The sequence below is a fragment of the Boleophthalmus pectinirostris genome, unplaced genomic scaffold, assembly GCF_026225935.1.
Source record: "Boleophthalmus pectinirostris isolate CB_2022bp ecotype Guang Dong unplaced genomic scaffold, ASM2622593v1 HiC_scaffold_18, whole genome shotgun sequence".
Lineage (NCBI taxonomy): Eukaryota > Metazoa > Chordata > Actinopteri > Gobiiformes > Gobiidae > Boleophthalmus > Boleophthalmus pectinirostris.
In genome coordinates, this window is record NW_026571133.1 from 43,559,436 (window position 1) to 43,579,871 (window position 20,436).

The window sequence follows — 20,436 nt, forward strand, 5'->3', positions numbered from 1 at the left end:
GGTTATAGTATATGGAGTCAGAAAATAAGTGTTTACAGATGTCTATATGGCGGTCATATTGAAGTTTTAATAATGGTCACCGTAAATGTAAAAATTCTAGTATCTTGACTGCTGAATAAACTGAAATGTTGATTTTTACTGCTAAACCCACATCGTAAGGGTCAAGGAAACCAATGGTGCTAGTTACACATCATTATTATTAAGTGTGTAGTGTGTAAATGATTACAAAGACACACATTGCAGGCTTTCTAGAATGGATGGTGAGAGTGATACATACATAAAGTAGTTCCTGTTGAAAGATTTTATTTACAGTGATGTTTTGAGCCAATAGCTCTTCCTCAGACTTGTTATATCAGAAAAGTGTGATCCTTAAGAGCATTTACAGAGCATCTAACACATGAACAGTGAGTATTATCTTTGTTTTAACTCAGAAGATATGTCATATATTTGAAGAACATATTTAAACATATAAAACTACAGCTAACCAGCTAATATTACCATATAGTATGTGTCACATATCACTTTGGCTCCTCAGACTTCTGATTTATTCAGTGAGTAAAAAACACTAAAGTTAGCTATCTCCACTTGTATATACAGTCTATGTTGTCTGAAAGTGATGATGATGATGATGATGTATAGAAAATGTCTAATTTAAAAGGTCATAATCAAAATCAAAATCATATTGTGTCTAAATGTTTGTTGACATTCAACATCCACATTTTATGTGAGCTACTTTTAAACTCTGAGTTATCTGACCAGCTGCATGTGATGTTTATAGTTTGTTTTACCAATGTTGTTGATGTATTTCAACAGGATAATAAAAAAAACCAAACAAACATGTTTTTGGAGGAACATGGAGTATTACATGTGAATATTACAATGAAATTACAAGAAAACAACCACACCGGGTCATTTTTGACCCACTTATTCATCTAAGGGTTAATGTGGGTAGGTCTTACAGCTTTGTAACTAGCACCATTTGATTCCCTGACCCTGAAAATGTGGGTTTAACACTTAAAATCAACATTTCAACTTATTCAGAGGCTGAAATAATTCAGAGCTTTTTGGCAGCCATTTTAAAAAATTCAATATGGACATCTAAGCAAATGCAAATATTGATTTTCTGACTCCATATACTATAACCTTTCCAAAAATATATACTTTAGCAAATCCCCTGAAAATTCCCACAAAAGTATTTAAGGAACCGGACTATTACCTCCTGTATCCCCACTGAACTGTGTTTTTCTATCTAAGTTTTCTGTCTTTTTTTGTTTTGTTTTTTTTAATTGAGGGTTGTTTCTCAAAAAGGACCCAATTTTACATAAAAAAAAAAAAAAATCTAAATCAAATGGATAAGAGATAATAACTTTTAAATGAGCACTAGTTGTGGTTTCATAAGACAATTACACAACTGCATTTGTAAGATATGTTTTATTAACAAGCAGATAATAAAATATATATCCCCATTCATAAAAGCATTCAGTAACAGTCTTTGGGTTGAATATCAAGTGAAAAACATACAGTACAACTTTAAAAGCCCCTGTGCCTTGTAACGCACACATGATTTATGGAAGACATTTAATAGCAGATTAAATACATGTTAAAACACCTGTCTATACAGACATATCAGAAACAACACATCATTTATTGCACACAAAATTGCTTTTCACAATAATGATAAACTAGGAAAGGGCACTTAAGTTTTCCTAAGTGTAGTGAGAGCAGCAGAGTGGACTCTGGTCCCGTCTGAGGAAGTCCTGTCATGTTCAAACACATGAGAGTCATGAGACTGTATCAAAACATCAGGATCTTTCACCTCCATCTTCAGGGAACTACAGCAATCACTTTGCTCAGGGATCCTGAGAAATGGCTATGCTCCAGCTGCAGAGCTTCATCTGCAGAGCCAGGTGGCCTGGGTCAGCCTGTGGTCTTCAAAGGGGAGGGATGGAGGGGAGGAGTTTTAGCCATGATCTTCAGGGGAGAACTGGGGTGGACATAGTTGGCATTGTGGGAAAGTCCATGTACCACAATCCTACAAAAGATCCCTAGTGATTCTAGGACCTGGCCTTTCACAGGATGATCGCTACTCTCATGAAAAATCCAAACTTCTAAAATTGAACTATTATAATATGACAAATGGTGTCATCTTTAATTCAACAAGGACACTTGTAGTAAAATGTGTCCTTTGAAAACATTGCTATGGATGTACATAGCTTATATTTTTGGTGCAAATTCATGTTTTAGCATTGCACAATATTTAAAAGGGGCTTTCCAATCTGACCCTGTCCAGGATTAGAATGTTTATGCAAACCACATTTAAAGAAGTAACAGTCCCACTGGCCCCAGCCCCCAGCCCCCGTGCAGTGTCTGGGTTTGTGGCCTGGAGGCTGGGGCTCAGATGTTCTCTGCGTGGGGCACCTCGCGAATGCTATGCTGCAGGGTGGTGCCTCTACCAGTGGGTTTCCTCCGGATGCTGCGTCCAGAAGAGATGAGGTCTGCGTATCCGCGGGAGTGGGAAAAGGCATAGGCTGATCTGCGGGAACGTCGGCCTCTTTGGAACACCGGTGCCTTCTCTCGCTCCTCGCGCTCTAGCTCCTGCTCATACTTCTTCCTGTTCTTCTGGACCTGCACCACATAACAGCAACAACATTTGAATATTAAGGCTGTGGTGCTTTAGTCATTTAATTGGTCAATGGTGTCGACCAAAATTTATATTAGTCAACTAATCATTTTATTTAGATTATCAGGATTTCTATGGGACAACAGCAGAAAGGAGAAGTGAGTGAGTAGGTTAGCAGATCATTTGGAAATGAATCCTTAGTTTAATCTGCATATTTTTTACATATAAATACAGTAGTGCCTAGTACTTTTCTGTATAATTAATTTTTGCATGAACTCCCATGCAGGGGTAGTCTTGTGAGAAGGAATGCAATCATGCAGGTTTCTCCAATACCGATGTCGATACTTTAATTTTACATATCTTTCAATACCCGATATCAACCCATACTAGGGCAGAGACTGAAAATGGAAAATTTATTTCTATAAACACAAACAGCATACAGTAAAAAGTTATTTAAAGTAACTACAGAACAGCTTTGAAAAAATACAAGTTCCTAAGTTGTTTGGGCAAACATTGGCCAGTAAATCATCAGTTCACATTTTCATCTATAAATTGGAGGAAGATATCAAACCATCCATCATAATTTTCAAAATCAGCATCAATATCCTACACCAGAATCATAATGTTGCATCTCTACTTGCAAGTGCAGTTTGGGTCAGATACATAGATATACATCATAGTTTTGAGAGCTTTTGCCATGGCTCCTTTTTAGTTGACTAATCGATCTGCAGCACACGTCAACATTAGTCAGTCAGTTTTTTGATACATTCAGAGACAACTCAAACAAAGCACATTAGCTCCCTTTTACAACTATTTAGAAACTGACTGAACTTCAAAAATGTATTTTTTCAGGTTAGCACTGGGCTCTGAGCTCACCTTGTCCCCAACTGAGGGCCAGATGGTCTTGTAGAGAAACTGGATGCAGATGACGGGCAGCAAGCTCATGCCCACGGTGAGGATGATGGTGAGCCACAGGTAGGGCTGTCGCAGCGCGTTGGATGCCGCTCCTGCACACAACACAGCACATGACGCTAAGCCTTCAGCCTGTCTAAATTCTTTAAGAGGGGGTGTTTTACTTCTATGGGGAATTAACTGTAACATTTAGGCCCCGTACACACTAGCTCATGTTCGAGTCTTTTTCGTTACGGATGCAGTGTTCGTCCACACTAATCCGATGGAAAACGGCTCCAGAGACGGAACGACCTGGTGCCTCCAGCTCGCATGAATTAATCTGAGTACAGATCTGGGGCCTCATTTATAAAGCATTATCTACGCCAACCACGGTATTTATGAAACTCGTCTTAAGCGTGGCGCTTTGTTTATCTCTACGCCAATTCAGGACATCCTGTAAAGTTGTAGGAGGGAGGCTTTGGTTTAATGAACGCAACTTTAACACGTTTACTTTAGTCTTTACGCCCCGAGCCGCAGAGTGACCCGAGTCTGCGCATGACACGAAGCCTACTGTCCAAACCTGACCAGAACCCAAAATATTCCCTAAATTTTTGTGTAACGGGGAGCTCTTGCACCTGAGAGCTGCTCTCTGACAGTATGAAGACCACAATAATGTCTGTGCCCGTCCCGACCCAACCCCACACTCACAGAGGTCAGCCCCGCACTCACAGAGGTCAACCCCGCACTCACAGAGGTCAACCCCGCACTCACAGAGGTCAACCCCGCACTCACAGAGGTCAACCCCGCACTCACAGAGGTCAACCCCGCACTCACAGAGGTCAGCCCCGCACTCACAGAGGTCAACCCCGCACTCACAGAGGTCAGCCCCGCACTCACAGAGGTCAACCCCGCACTCACAGAGGTCAGCCCCAGCCCGCGCACTCAGAGGTCAGCCCCAGCCCGCGCACTCAGAGGTCAGCAGTTTGGATGTTTCGTGTGGACTTTTATTGGCAGAATAACAGCACTTGATTTGTATCTGATGTGTATCCCTCCTTTGCTCTCCAGGGGAGGGCATCTCAATCTCTCGCACGCACTCATAATTTGACATATATATGTATGTGTGTGTATGTAATTATATATATATATATATATATATGTGTGTGTGTGTGTGTGTGTATATACACACACACACACATATATATATACATACATACATACACACATACATATATACATCATATACATACATACATATATATATATATACATACATACAGGACCAGTCCACACAGACTAAATATAGCTATAAAACTCTTAAAACAACAAGAAAACTATTACTTTTATTACAATTGCTTTACTGCAAAGATGTGCTGCCTAAATATTATGAAATACTATTAAATTAACAGATGAGTCATTGTTGTCACTTTTACTTTTATGTTTATTTGTTAAACCTTGTTTAAGTCTTTGTTGTGACGAGGGATGAGCATGATTAGTCGATTAATCGATAATTGATCAATAAGAATTTCATGGAATATGTTCATTTTAATCGACAAACCGAATGTAGGTTGCTGTGCGTAGCGTAGCGTGACCAAACACCTGTGTCCGGGGACAAACATGGGCCTGTACATGTGTCTCTCTGCACTCAGAAGGAGCGAGTAGACACTCGGTCAGCCTGTAATGTGCCAAAGCGCAAATGCGTATTTAACAATGAATTGTACAAAAAATTCCATGCTTTCCATTCTGGTCAGGACAAGTGTGAGGCACAGTGTACAAAGCAGCACATATGTTTCGGTGTCCAGTGGGAAAAAGCACCAGGACACCGAAAACATGAAAAGGTTTTGCCAGGTGAGAGTAGTGCAATGTCGATGACGAGGCCCCACCCCCCGTACGGTGTCCTGGTTTTGACAAACGCAAATATGGTCACATGAACCTGTATTCCATTGAGTCATGTTGCGTAAGAGCTGTTTTTTTTTAATTCGCTTAGTTTATGCAAATTAGCCATACGGTTTTAAGTTTTGTTTCTGTGAGAGTTGCACAAAGCTGCATTAAACACATAATCTCAAACGGGCTGATGTGGCTCTAGAGTGGTTATGATTTATATGTTGTAAAGTTGAATTTATTTATGCAGATTAGTAGTGCAGATAGTAATAATAATGATGTTAATTTTAATATAAAAAAATGTTAATGATTAATTGATAATCAATTGTTAATTCTCTCGACGATCGATTAAGAAAATTTAATCGAATGCCCATCCCTAGTTGTGATCACGTGGTGCTGCGTGGAGCGTCCTCCTCCCTCTGTCCCGCGTGTCTCTGTCAAACCCACTGATTATCGGCTCATGTTTATTGAAATCTCATTCACCAGTCACTTTACATGCTCCTTTTATGGTGAGGTGGAGGTGTGGAGAGGACGTGGTCTGTTCTTTTATGGTGAGGTGGAGGTGTGGAGAGGACGTGGTCTGTTCTTTTATGGTGAGGTGGAGGTGTGGAGAGGACGTGGTCTGTTCTTTTATGGTGAGGTGGAGGTGTGGAGAGGACGTGGTCTGTTCTTTTATGGTGAGGTGGAGGTGTGGAGAGGACGTGACGTGACATGGGTTTACGTGCGCAAATTCTAGCTGCTATAAAGCACAGATTGCGTGGTTTAGTGCGTGCGGTGGGTTTTCTAAATATGGAGTTTGCGTGGCGCACGCCTCTCGTGGCTACCAGACGTAAGCACTAACTTACAACAACTCCTGTGCAGTTTTTTTATAAATGAGACCCCTGATCCAGCAGTGTGTGCTGGCCTGAAAACGCTGATACGCTGTCGTAGGTCAATGCACCGCGAAGTAGCTAATTCACCGCCAAAACACTAAGACACTAGCATATATTCATATGTACGGTCTGTGTGTACGACCTGCAGACATATAATCTCTGAAAAGTTTCACATGAACCATCTCAGAACAGACTCACCATCAGCAGAACACCCCTCTGTCACAGAAAGAACACATCCAGAAAGACTCACTGAGTAGTGTCCTTTAGTCTGACAGAAGCTGAACTGCATCAGTGCACAATAGTGAGCTGTTTTTTGAGCGCTCAGTTTATGCAAATTAGTCATGTGGTTTTAAGTTTTGTTTCTGTAAAACGTAAACAAATATGCTCAAAGCTGTGTGAATAAGGAAGGCCTGCGGACACAGAAATGACGTGTGTGGATGCAGATCGTTTCCGATACAGTGATACAGTGATATGTGGATTCGTTTCGGTGTAAACGGGGTCTTAAATCACCATGTTACCTTTTATTGTTTCGAAAATGCTATATCCGCTGAAAACAACAATAACATTTGACATTTGTTTTTCAAGCTCTGAGCCCCTCCCTTTGCTACCCACATTAAGTTACTGTCCCTTCAGAGTGCTACCAGAACACAATCTGCTATTGAAACTACTGCACACATCAGGTCTGCCAACTTGCTTTGCATAATCCTTTTGTATATTCAATGAATTATGGAAAAGGCTGAACATTGCACAGAATCTTACAGCCAACTGTACAGAGGGTTTAAAGAGGGCCCTGGGCAACTTTCTTAAATACATGTTTTTGATGAAGGAACAGTATTACATAATGGTAGAAATCTCAAAAAAAGAGAAAAGATTTTGCACAATACGCCCTCTAGTAACAAGTGTTTGAGTGAGTGGGACTAACCGGTAAAGGTGAAGAAAGCGGGGAAGATGACATGGATGCCAGCACTGTGGATGTCAAACATGATCCCAAAGTAGATGGCAATGCTGCCCAACACGGCAAAACAGTTGACAAATGTCCAATAGGAAGTATCCAGAGAAATCTGAAACCCAAAAGAACTCTGTTAATGTGCTTTATGGACTAGAGCAGTGAGTGCTCTCCACAGAGCACATGTGATAATCAGGGAGATCTGCGCGCTCGTGCACGCATGCACGACATTTTTCTATTTCTGATTTAACATGTTATTTTTTTATACAAGTGCTTATTTTAGAAAGTTTAAATGCTGCATGTTAATAAAGACTGAAGATACATTAAAATGATAAATTGGAAACAAACCTTTATCATTGTTTACAGGTAGCCTGGGCCTAAACAGGTTTGTACCTGGGTGCTTATTACTACACCAGCTCTCATTAGTTATTATATATTTATTATAATAATAATTATATATTATTTATTAGTTTGGAACATTACCACAATCAGAAGAAAATAGCGAATGGCAAAGTCTGTGGGCTAAATTAGATTTTACATTTCACTCATAAATAGTTGTTTGCTTTATCTACATTTTTTATAATGAGGACAGTCTGCTGCTTAAAATGTGTTTTTTTTAATGCCAAATAAAATATCCAGTGCAAATTATGCATGATATGCTTGAATCATTTGTATATTTTACTTTAGACTCATATTTAGTTTGTGGGAATGCAGTTTATCATCCCACCTGCCCACTGCTGCGTTGTGCAGTCGTGCTCCCCCCCGCGCCCGCAGTGAGCTTTCAAAATGTGTCCCGGACCAGAGTGGTGACCTCTCTTTAACACCACGCACTCTTACTGCCACACAATTGGCTTTAGACTTTCCCATTAAAATGTGCCTGCCTTATGATCAAGATCAAAGTACAGATTGGTTAAATCACATTTCCTGCAACTCACACATCAGAAATTGTGGAGGCAGAATACAGTCCCAGACCTAAACAAAAGTTTTGGGCTGGCTAGGCAAAATAAGCTAGGCACTGGCTTTACCTCACTTCATGGAGTAGAACATGGTTGTTGAAGTTATCAGCTAATGGGCCTTTAAACCCTGTCTAGTTTGAACTACTGTATATACAGTACCCTGCAGTGCAACCCACCTGTAGATTGACGATGAAGATGAGGGAGGATGCAGTGACCACAGCGAAGGACTGGTAGTCCGAGGGAGCCTCCCCGTCCTGGCCCATGGTCTGTAGAAAGGCTCCGTAGGGGATGAAAAAAATAAGCAGAGACACAAAGATGCCATGGAACAGACTGACGAAGAAGTTCTTGTAGTTGAAGAGCGAGCCTTGCTGGCCGGGCAGGTATAGTTTGGGAAAACGCAGACTTAACTTATCGTTAACATCCTACAAAAGAGAGAGCATGTAGTGAGCGTTCAGTAAGGTCTTGCTCATGAACATGAAGAGGGTCTGACCTGGTCCAGAAGGCCCACCAGCAGCACAGGTAAACTACTGTAGCAAAGGTTATACAGAGTGATGAACCAGTCTTCATATGCCACCTGGAACACACACACATCAGGGCCATGAGAGGGTGCAGGAGAGAGGAGTCAGAGGAGAGAGGAGTCAGAGGAGAGAGGAGTCAGAGGAGAGAGGAGTCAGAGGAGAGAGACAGCGGAGAGAGACAGAAGAGAGAGGAGACAGTGGAGAGAGACAGAGGAGAGAGACAGTGGAGAGAGGAGACAGTGGAGAGAGGAGTCAGAGGAGAGAGGAGACAGTGGAGAGAGGAGTCAGGAGAGAGGAGTCTGGAGAGAGGAGTCAGAGGAGAGAGGAGTCAGGAGAGAGGAGTCAGGAGAGAGGAGTCAGAGGAGAGAGGAGTCAGGAGAGAGGAGTCAGAGGAGAGAGAGTCAGAGGAGAGAGGAGTCAGGAGAAATGAGTTAGAGGAGAGAGACAGAAGAGAGAGGAGACAGTGGATTAAGGAGTCAGGAGAGAGGAGTCAGGAAAGAGGAGTCAGAGTAGAAGGGAGTCAGTGTAGAGATGAGTCAGGAGAAATGAGTCAGAGGAGAGAGTCAGAGGAGAGAGGAGACAGTGGAGAGAGGAGTCAAGAGAGAGGAGTCAGGAGAAATGAGTCAGAGGAGAGAGTCAGAGGAGAGAGTCAGAGGAGAGAGACAGGAGAGAGTCAGAGGAGAGAGACAGGAGAGAGACAGGAGAGAGACAGGAGAGAGACAGAGGAGAGAGTCAGAGGAGAAATGAGTCAGAGGAGAGAGACAGAGGAGAGAGACAGAGGAGAGAGTCAGAGGAGAAATGAGTCAGAGGAGAGAGACAGAGGAGAGAGACAGAGGAGAAATGAGTCAGAGGACAGAGTCAGAGGACAGAGTCAGAGGAGAGAGACAGAGGAGAGAGACAGAGGAGAGACAGAGGAGAGAGACAGAGGAGAGAGACAGAGGAGAGAGACAGAGGAGAGAGACAGAGGAGAGAGACAGAGGAGAGAGGAGACAGTGGAGAGAGCACATCTGAGTATGGGGGCACTGACTTGGGAGGAGTAGCCGCTGAAGAAGGAGTACCAGAAGTGGACCAAGGTGAAGGCAAAGTTCTTGAAGAAGAAGAAGCGCAGGAACTTGCACATGCGGATGTAGGACCAGCGGCCGTGCACCAGCAGGAGACGCTGCAGGTAGCGGAACTGGGCAAATGCATAGTCACTGGACATGACAGCCTGCATGCCCTCCTGCCCGCTAATGCCCACGCCAATGTCTGCCGCTACAGGAAATAGGATAAGTCAGTGGGCTGAGATAGAGAATGTCATTGTCTTATTTACTTCTATATGGTATTCACTGTTGTCACATAGCATATTTATATCACCATGTTGCCTTTTATTGTTTTGAAAATGCTATATTTGCCCAATATAACAAACATGTTTCATAGGTTTCACATTTTCAGTTTCTGGCACTCTGAGTCTCTTCTTCCCTTTGCTCCTCGTGTCACAACACAATCAGCGGGCATCCTACTAATGCAAATACAATTTTGCATAATACCCCTCTTTAAGAATGAAACATTATGGATAGAAGATGGTGACTTTGTGTTGTGTGATCCAAAAGTGTATTTAGCTTTGAGTAGAGGACACATTTTTCAAACATGTGGAAAAACATGAGATTAGGACTAGATTTAGTTCCGTTTCGTTTCTGGGTTGGGGCTGTACTATAAAGCTGAAATGAATGGTTCATATAAAAAGTGGGATGATACAAAAACACAAAATAGTGTTTAGCCTTGATTCACACAGTTAGGTGGTTTTCATATGACACAATCACTGAGCTGCAATAGAGCCTGAATGTGGCTGGTACTTTTAATCATGTTGACATCATTGGCTCCATCTCCGATGGACAGGGTCACGGCCTTCTTGTACTTCTTCACCAGACTGACTACATTGGCCTTTTGCTTTGGAGTGACACGACAGCAGATGACGGCCTCACACTCACACGCCATGTCCACAAAGTCGATCTGAAACACACGAGTAAGGGGTTAACGCTGGACAAAACTAAAGAGTTTCTCTTCTCATAAGCCTGCTCCAGAAGATTGGACTACACTCAATGAGTGGCTCCATATTACTGCTGGTGTCAGATGCCCTGTGTTATTACAAATTGACACTGTACCTGTCTTTGCTCCTTCTCCCAGTCGTTCATGGGCTGTCCATCCTGAGGGCTGGAGGGAGGGGGTCGTCTACCCAGACGCCGAAGACGCAGACGCCTGCGTTTCTTCTTCTTCTCATAGAGAATTTCGTTCTAAACAAGTATGAGAAATATACATTTGTTAAACATACACCTGAAGTGGATGGTATAGCGTACCACTATTGGAACGTGTATTGGACTCACCAGCCAACCTCCGGTGATGATCAGAGCATTCTTTCCTGGTTCAGTGAAGAAGGGTTCTGAGGGCTTCCTTTTCCTGGGGCGACGGCTCGGGGGCTCAGTCCTCCTGGTGCTCTGGCGTACTCGCAGCTTCTCACTGCAAACACAATAGTGTATTTGGACACCACACGGAGGATAGACTGCTCTGAATGTAAAAGTCTAACTCACTTGACATCTTCTCCATAGTGTATCTGCATGTCATCGGTCAGCAGGGAGCAGGAGTATCCAATGTTCTCAGCGGTTTCTGAAAGCACACAGGTCAGCCCTGTAGTTGGTACAGAAGTACAGATAAAGTTTATTTGTGCGCAGTACCTTTCTTGTCTCCAGTGAGCACCCAGATCTTGATGTCAGCTTTAGCCAGTTTAGCAATTGTCTCTGGAACTCCGTCTTGAAGTTTGTCCTCAATGGCTGTGGCTCCAATCAGCTGCACAAACACATTCTTAAGTTACTCCCTTCTTTGAACATCTATGTGCTCCAATGCCTTTTAGATGCACAAGTTTGTTAAGAGACCAGTTTAAGGGTTTAATATTAACCTAACTTGCATCACTTCCTGTGGGCAGCGGTTTAGTTTATTGGATTATCAAGGTTCACTCTCTTAACTAAAAACATGTTTAAGAGGTTCTCCACTGGGACCAGGACTCTCATGAAAATGAGATCCGAAATGGGACATCCTTGATTAAAGAATGATAAATAAAAGGATATACAATAGCTACTGTATGTAGTTTTCTAAAAATCCTAGTTTGTCAGTTTTCCATCTTCCACTGCTAACCCATGCCCCTCACAAACTGCCCTGTACTAAATAGTGATACTTACACAATGAACTAACCAAAGAAACAGAAGCCTGTGGTGTAGTGCAGAGAGCTTTATGCACAGCACGCTACATTGTGATCAGAGCCAGCTGCACTTTTCCAACCATGAGGTGACATGATTTTCATGGTTTGTCCAAAGGAAAAGTAACCCAGAAGCTTGTGCACCAATAGCTGTGTGGGAGTTTTCTACTATGCTCTCCATAAGCAGAGCCATATACACATGTGCATGCACTGGCTCGCGAGCACACACACACACAGAGTAGAGGCTGGGAACTGTACCATGAGGTTCTTCTCGATCTCCTCGTATACACGGTCCAGCGCGCCTTCCCTGTCAGCCAGCACCACCTGCGCCTCCTTGTGGCGGCGTGCCCATGACTCGTACTCCTCTGAGCTGATGTCTTTGTAGCACAGACACAGTGTGCGCAGCGTCTCATTAGCAAAGGTCTGAAACACACAAGCCAATGGAAATGGATCAGGTTTGTCATTAGAATACAAGCAACAATGCAAGCATACAAGCAATCATACAAGCTTCATATATCACATATCAACTTAGAGTTAGCTCACTTTAAAACACAACATTGAGACAAGCCTTAATAATATTCCATTAAACTAATGCATATCAGAACAAGTGTGTAAAGGTCGACAGGTTAGTCAATTCTATACACAAGATATAGGGGCATCTACCATAAAACCTAAAAAAGTAGGCATTGTGATTTGCCATTGATTTGCCCATTGCACTAGTGGTTTTGATGTGCTTGTGTTTGTGTGCAGAGGTTGGGTTACTGACGTCCAGTGCAGTCTGGGTGGTCTCCTTGTGCCTGGAGTCTGGGGACAGGCGCTCGTAGATGACAGTGTCAGCTCCTTTACAGTACAGACGGATACGGCCATCAGGGAAGCGTACTGAAACACAAACCACAGTCATTCTGCTGCTCACTACAAACCACTGTCAACATTAAACACTGACATTTTTGTACAGCTACATTCCACCACAAACACATGGAGAATATCATTACAGGTGTTAGTAGGAAATACAAAATAACTTGACTTAACTTATAATCTCAAGAACAATATGTTTTAAGTTACTACTAGCTTCCTCGTTAAGCAAAGCATGCAGATACATTGGGTCCCACAAACCACTAGGGGACCAGAAAGGCTGAATTGTTCAGGTTCATCTTTGGCACGACTGGTTGCCTAGTTCATATTGCTAGAGCAGTAAGAATGGTCATGTCCCCACTGATGATCTCAAAGAAGTTTTTGCAATCCAAAAAATCCAGACAGATCATGCAGTGACATCATTTTAAACCCTTTACATGAAAACTTCACTGGGTAACACTTTTGGCTTTAGAAAGGTATGCCTTTGTGTGTTGATGCCAGTCCTAATGCCATTTCTAATTAAAATAAAGGCCACAAACCAAAATAACACAGTTGGGTAAACTTTACTAAATGTTATTTTGTTGTATTTAACAACATGCTACTTACATGCAACACTAAGTAACATCCACACTAAGCTCACCGTCCATTTCCTGATCTGTTAGGATTTATTGATTTTAGTGCGACTCAGCAAAAAACAACAACAAAAAAACAACAAAGATAGAATAAGGGTGGAAATGATGTGATTACTGCTCTGACTGACCGGAACTAGCAGGATGCCATAGTGCAGAGAGCCAATTGATAGTTTTCAGATTGTAGAATGTGAAGATGTCATACTCCCAAGAGACAGATTTTCCTATTGATTACATTGTACTTGTGTGGCCAAACCTCCTTATCAAAGCCTGATCTCGTCAAATCTCAGAAGCTAAGCAGGCCTGGGGCTGGTTAGTACTTGAATGTGAGACCAGTGAAAATTCCAGGTGCCACAGTTGGGCACCAGTGGCACAAACTGTTGTTGTGTCTGTAGGCAAGGCGCTATATTGTCATCTAAAACCCAATAAATACTGACGGATTATAAGGTGTCCTTTATGACAGATATGTAAGAAGACAATGCTGATGCCAGGTATGTGATCCATCCATTACAAATATCAAATAAGACACAATCTCTACCCACATCCACTTACAGATGATGGACATGCGTTTGCGATCTGAGTTGAAGTCGAGCAAGGCCAACATCTCATAGGTACTCTCTTGCTCGCCCTCTCGGATGGTGATGGAGTCCTGGGTTCTGGACATGAACACAAAGCCAAAGTTCCGGGCAGCGGTCACCAAAGCGCCCTCATCTGGAGAGGCAGCCTGGTACACCATTTCCTCTGCAGACACAGGGAACAGACATACATGCTGGTCAAACATAAGTAAATGGGTCGGCTGTGTTCATATGACATTCCTAAGAACCTATAATATATAGGTCAAAATTGTGCCAGGTTTTGTTTCATGCAATTCATTTCCTTAATTTTTAAAAGAAGCTTAAACAGGCAGCATTTTACATCTATAGGGTATTAACTTACATGTTAGTTAATAGTTAATGTAAGTCCATTTACGTCACCATGCCACCTTTTATTGTTTTGAAAATGTTCTACTGGCCAAAACAACGTATTAACATGTTTAGTAAGTTTCAGTTTTGTCTTTGATGCTCTGAGAGCCTTGCCACTGCCCCAGAAACTAACACTAAATTTTACCTTTATTTCCCGCCATGAAAAATGTTGAGGCCGATCAGGATTTGTGTAACTGAGACTCTGATTGATGACATATTCTAACTCACCATCCACCATGACCGTGTGGCACAGTGACAGCAACTTAAAGAACTCCATGGCATCTTTGTCTTTTCCAGATCGCACCGTAGCCACAAGAGAATGGTCCATGAACTCAAACTTTTTGTCTGCATAACGATTCCAACTCCAGTCCACTGGCTGAAACAACACAAAAGGAAAACAGTGGCTTCTGTCTACTCAACTACTCAAGTGATGAATGTAGCAAGGTAAAAACGTAAGCAAAATGGAAGCTTACCCTCCCTTTATCCAGTGATACGCCTTCAGCAGTGGTCGGGTTACCTGCAAGCAAAGATCAGTTCAGGCCCTCAAAAACATCATAATTTGATTATCTAATGTACAGAAGTGGGTAAAGTATCCAAAAATTGTACTTGAGTAAGGTTGTTTTCACACATGTTAATTCACTCTGTGGACAGATTTAGTTCTGTTTACTTTACTTCTGGGTCAGCCTTGTTCACTTACACCACACATCATTCATCCCAAACACGCACTATGAGCTACGTGAGAGGCATCTGCTAATCGCCAAACTTATTGCCAAGACAGCACACTTCGAACGGACAGAGCCCTGTGAATATGCACTCACACAGATGCTTCCCTGCTGCTATATGTGGTGCTCTCTACTTTGACCTGCTGGGGCTAAACACACCCTGAGGACTGATAACAGCAGAGAAAATGGTTTTTGCATGACACACCGACAGACGAAAGAGGACACGTGACGCTAATACATTGAGAAAAACTAAATCATTTCTGAAAGAGTGGTGCAAGAAACACAAATAATCAAATAATTTCATAAATAATTTCAACATAAAGTTTTGTCACTTGTAAGACTCACCCCGAATTCACACCAGGAGCTGCAGCAGCGCTTAATGTAGGTGGAGCTGAGCGCACACGTAAATTTTAGTTAAAATTAGTGTCAATTCACACCAGAGCGTCAGAAACGCTCCTGCTACACCAGCCTGCACATCTTCTCTCTGTTTTCAGACATCTCATTTTGTTCTTGCTTTTTATTCTTAACATGTGTAGTTGTTTTTTTAAAATTTTATGTTAAGGTGCATTAAGTTAGAATGTGTATGGTGAACTGCAGAACACATTTAAGATGGTTATGGCTGACTTTATTGTATATATTGTAAAGAAAGTTTACTATAAAGCTACATTTCTACTTCATCTTGTATTTATGGTTTAATGAGGTTTAAATCTATTAACATGCACATAAATCACCTCAGTTTTTTTTCCTTAATAATGTAAATTCACCTATAATTAATGGTTCACGTAACATACATTACAAGTGTGATTACAACCTTATGTACGTACAGGTAATAAGGCCTATACATTCATATCTTGATAGAGTCCTGCACCTTTGGTGTGAATTGGGGGTTACTCACAGGGGGAAGAGTAACCAAAAATATGACTTTAGGAGTAAAAGTATGCTGCTACAAAAGTACAATTACTCTAAAAATGTACTCGAGTAAATGTTACAGAGTACTTCCCATCTCTGCTAATGTATTTGAGTAAATTACCATAACTACGCCCCGCTATGGTGCACTTCTTGAACTGCATGATGTTCTGGGTTAGAGTGCCTGTTTTGTCTGAGAAGATGTACTCGATCTGGCCCAACTGTTCGTTCAGAGTCGTGGTGCGAGCCTGAAGAGAGAACAAGGAGCAAGTAATTAAACGAAGATTTTTTATTTTTTTTTCACAGAGCACTATGTGCACTGTGGAACCTTTCTGGTCTCAGCTTGTCTCAGCAGAAACATTCTGATGTAATCTTGAATGTTCCAGAGCATTAGACTTACTTTATTTATTTTGTTATAGGTATTATTACTGAGATGGTCATGATACAAAAAAAAAATCTAACTGGGTACTTCAATACTAAGGAATAGACTCAGCACTGATACTACGATGGTAATAAAAAACACTATTTAGACAACAGAATGTGATTTTCAGCATTAAATCAAGTTATTTTCCTTTTTATTCCCATGTGGTCTTATTTATGTATAATCCCTCAATCCCCTATCTCAGGTCCAGATATGTTCCATAGTAGACTAGTATACACCCATGGACTATGTGTGTCTCTTCTTCTTGTTCTGATACAGCTCATGATCATTCTAAAGCTATTCAGGAAAGCTTAATTTATGTGACTGTAATTATTTTAGTATCAATGCCAGCTCAAATTAGTATCTAGTTTCTAGTTTTAGTATTGACTAGTGGCCTATCTGATTTTTGAAACTTCTGACAATCCTACTCTCCACATATCTGACCAATAATTTGGCCTTGTAGCATCACCTGCTTGTCTCATCCATTCTAGGCAAAGCAATAACAGCATGTACCTTTGCAGGAGTGTCCTTCTCGGCAAAGTACATTTGTAAATCCCAGTTGATGAATTTGCTTTGGCCCAAGCGAATCACCTCCACACTGAAAGGGCAACAATATAAAATGTGTTAGACAGTTAGTTCTCCATGTGTCCATGAGTGAGAATGAGTGAGCAATGGGTATATGCCTGGTCTGACCTGACATAGAGGGAGATAGGCACCATGGTGTTGAGCACGATAATGTAACCCCAGAAGCTGAGGAAGCCCCGGTGGGACGCGCTGTAGCCCGTGCCATCATACAGGTACCAGGCTTTGCTGCCAATCTCTTCGTACCAAAAGGTGTGACCGATGGCTAGTCCAGCAGCCACCAGGATGAGCAGTGCAAAGATCTGCCGAGAGGGAGTGATGGAGAAATGTGATATTAGGGCTACTACAATTTATTCTACAAAAGGAAGCAGCATATGACAAGAGCAAAAGAGGAAAATGGCTTCTAACCAATCACCTACAAGGACTCACCGTGTACACCATGTAGTTCATCAGCTCGTCGATCTTTGTGCGCTTGAACCTGGTCTTCCCTCCATTCCTCATTATTTTGGTGTCCGCTCCTACAAAATTTTGTTTATTGTAAATGACAATACTGGCCCTCTTTCATGAAGCGTTCTTACGAACAAATTTGTACTTAAGGCTTTCTTATGAACATTGACATTCACAAAACTTTTTCTTAAATGAAACAAACCTACAAACAGCCAGGAGCACTCATAAAACCAAAAAATTTGACAGTTTTAGAATATTATTACTCTGGTAATGCTACAAAAAATTCTATTTCCTCCATGATTGTAATTAAATATTTTCTTAAATTATTTCCTATAAACATATGACTATGTAATCCAATAGCATTTATGAGGTATATTAGCGCATGTGTCTATTGGGTCTAACAGACTTTATACAGGCTGCAGTGAGCCTCAGTGCTCTCCATACAGGCCACTGTCACAGTCCTGCGAGTGCTCACCACGCTGGACTCTTCACACCCATCTTTCCCTCTCTCCCACCAGCTTTCACATGTCATAATGCCAAACCCATATGGGCCATATTTGGATATTCAGAGATGTTTCTAACTAAATGCATATTCATTTTCTATGTAAGTGAAATGTAAATCAGCATGGAGGTGTTTCTGGATGTTGGTGAATTCGGCACAACTGTACTTCTATGAGATATTAATTGCTAACACATAACATATTTAGTTCACCATGTTGCCTTTTATTGTTTTGAAATTGCTATATGCATCCAAAACAACTTGGCAACTGTTGCACACCGAGTCTCCCTCCTTTTGCTCCCCACACTCACTCCTCATTCAGAGGGTTATCACAACTCAATCAGCGTTCATCCAACTAATGAAGCTACTGCACATCGCCTTAGGTTTGTGAAGTTTTAGTGCATTCTTTTGTGTCATGCTTTTGAATATTTATTAGTGTTGTAAAATGATTAAAAAAAAAGATCATATGATGAATCACTTTTGAAATGATTAATCACGATCGATTGCACTACACGCTGACATTTTTTTACAAAAATATCTCAATTATTCTATAAAGCTAAATTTAAAGCCCAATTGGCTATATAAAATTGTATTCCCATTTTATTTACAGTCTATTAAATACATGACTGAACAAAATAAACTACTGTTTCTACTATTTCATAATGAATTTGTGTGAGCACATGTTCCAGGTTAATGTACATGACCAAACAACAGGTTTAGTGGGGTTAAAGGACCTTCATTGCTGCTCATGGGTGTAACTGGCTCTTATTGTGACAGATACAAGCCTGATGTGTTTCAGTGTTCTGTAACAGTGAAATATTTGGCCCATATTACTGATAGACTTTATGTGTAACTGTAACCGTGTGTAATCAGCACAGCTCTTAAACACAGCCTGTCAGGTAAAGCTCCAGAGCCAAACTAAGACTCATGATTAGTCAAAACAGAAAATGTGATTAATCTGCATTCATTCATTCATTCATTCATTCATGAATCATGCATCAGTTTTTTAGCTGAATCGCATACATTAACGTGTTAACGTTGACAGCCCTAATATTTATGGAGATAATCGTGTGGGCTGAGTATTGGACAGGCATATACTGATAAGGAGGGTTTGAATAGTTCCTAGGAGAGATCACTAGATGACTAAAACATGCATGGATGAGATATAAAACCTCTTCTGACATGTTTCTGATAACACTGTAACATAGTAGAAAGATCCAAAAAGTAAATACCTAAAGTAAAAGTAATACCTCCTCTTTAATAATAGAAACAGATCCACTGACTTCCTGTTCAAACTGCAGAAATGATTCTTTGCTGCTGGCCTGTCTCTTCAGTGGCATTTCAGTGTTAGTTAGTACAGAGCAGTGGTTGGGGATAGAGGGTAGCTGACAACAGAAATATCAAGGCTCAAATGACTGACAATACAGAATAACTCAAACCTGCATAAATCAATTCAACTACACCTCTGTGAGGTAAGGATGTTGGAACATTGTTTTTACATGGTTCAAAAATAAAAGTCAACTTTACATAAAATGTCCCCTTTAGTATCCCTGTGTGCCTGAATGGGGTGTCACATGTGTATAAAACTTGCTAGTTAAGTTCAGACCTCAATAAACATTTTCTGAAATGCATGGGATGCCTGGATGAGTGTAGCAGTTCATGTTTCAGTCTTCTCTATATGTGAGCAGACCTGCGAAGATGACCAGTCCATGGCAGAACTCGGTGTTTCGGATCTTGCAGCCTCTCAGAAGCATGTTGTCCAGGTCCAGAGGGTAGCGCTCTCGCTGCCACAGCATGGTTCCCGTGAATTTATCCAGACGATTATTGGGCTCCTCACACTCAATCAGAGCTGGAGACAGACCACAGAGACACACACGGTGCAGTCATTGAAAAGTCATAAGAATGGTAAGGCACATAGTATAAATATATTGGCTATAGCTGCTTTTCAGGTTCTGTATAGTTTAACAAACCATATCGCCAATATGCAAGATCAGGCTCAACATGTGTAGGGGTCATTCCATGCCAAATCTCCAAATGCCCCCGATCGACCATCTCAGATTTGCCTGAAAAAACCCTAGGAGGTTCACACGCTTTCCAATAGGAAAAGTCTCAAGGTTTAGCTCCAACTCCTTATAGTTTTGTCATTAAAAATAAAATATTTTGTCAACTCCCCCTGACCTGTTTTGAACAGAGTTTTCCACGGAGCCACTTTCAGATTGCTGTATCTAAAACTATTTATGGCAGGTCCTTCAAGTTTTCAAGGGTTAAAATTTGGCAAATGTACTTGTAGAATATGGACTTTTACACGTGTGCTTTTGATTTATCACAGATTTCTGGGGGCTTGAATGTGCTTGAAAACTCCACTCTTCAAATATACGGGCATCTTTGAAGGACTGTTGACAGTGCCATTTCAAAGACAGAGGTTTGATATTGAACATACATCTTCCCACACATGCTGTGTATTTTGTATTTTAAAACTGACCCTCTCTGATGAACACTCTAGAAGATA

General features: G+C 41.4%; 1 protein-coding gene across 1 annotated transcript in view; it reads right to left on the reverse strand.

The window, feature by feature from the left end:
• Window positions 1-1,412: 1,412 nt before the first annotated feature.
• atp8b1 (ATPase phospholipid transporting 8B1) overlaps window positions 1,413-20,436 on the reverse strand; it is a 37,859-nt gene continuing 18,835 nt past the window's right edge. The window contains exons 10-30 of the mRNA XM_020938346.2: window positions 19,618-19,776; window positions 17,411-17,499; window positions 17,093-17,283; window positions 16,913-16,997; window positions 16,103-16,226; window positions 14,824-14,867; window positions 14,579-14,726; window positions 13,941-14,129; window positions 12,674-12,786; window positions 12,166-12,330; window positions 11,390-11,501; window positions 11,246-11,321; window positions 11,042-11,174; window positions 10,823-10,951; window positions 10,514-10,670; window positions 9,709-9,932; window positions 8,654-8,737; window positions 8,340-8,585; window positions 7,184-7,322; window positions 3,497-3,627; window positions 1,413-2,625 (exon numbers count right to left, since the gene is read on the reverse strand). Of these exons, the coding sequence (XP_020794005.1) occupies window positions 2,395-2,625; window positions 3,497-3,627; window positions 7,184-7,322; window positions 8,340-8,585; window positions 8,654-8,737; window positions 9,709-9,932; window positions 10,514-10,670; window positions 10,823-10,951; window positions 11,042-11,174; window positions 11,246-11,321; window positions 11,390-11,501; window positions 12,166-12,330; window positions 12,674-12,786; window positions 13,941-14,129; window positions 14,579-14,726; window positions 14,824-14,867; window positions 16,103-16,226; window positions 16,913-16,997; window positions 17,093-17,283; window positions 17,411-17,499; window positions 19,618-19,776 (2,969 nt within the window). The 3' untranslated portion in view covers window positions 1,413-2,394. The remainder of the gene's footprint in view (window positions 2,626-3,496; window positions 3,628-7,183; window positions 7,323-8,339; window positions 8,586-8,653; window positions 8,738-9,708; window positions 9,933-10,513; window positions 10,671-10,822; window positions 10,952-11,041; window positions 11,175-11,245; window positions 11,322-11,389; window positions 11,502-12,165; window positions 12,331-12,673; window positions 12,787-13,940; window positions 14,130-14,578; window positions 14,727-14,823; window positions 14,868-16,102; window positions 16,227-16,912; window positions 16,998-17,092; window positions 17,284-17,410; window positions 17,500-19,617; window positions 19,777-20,436) is intronic.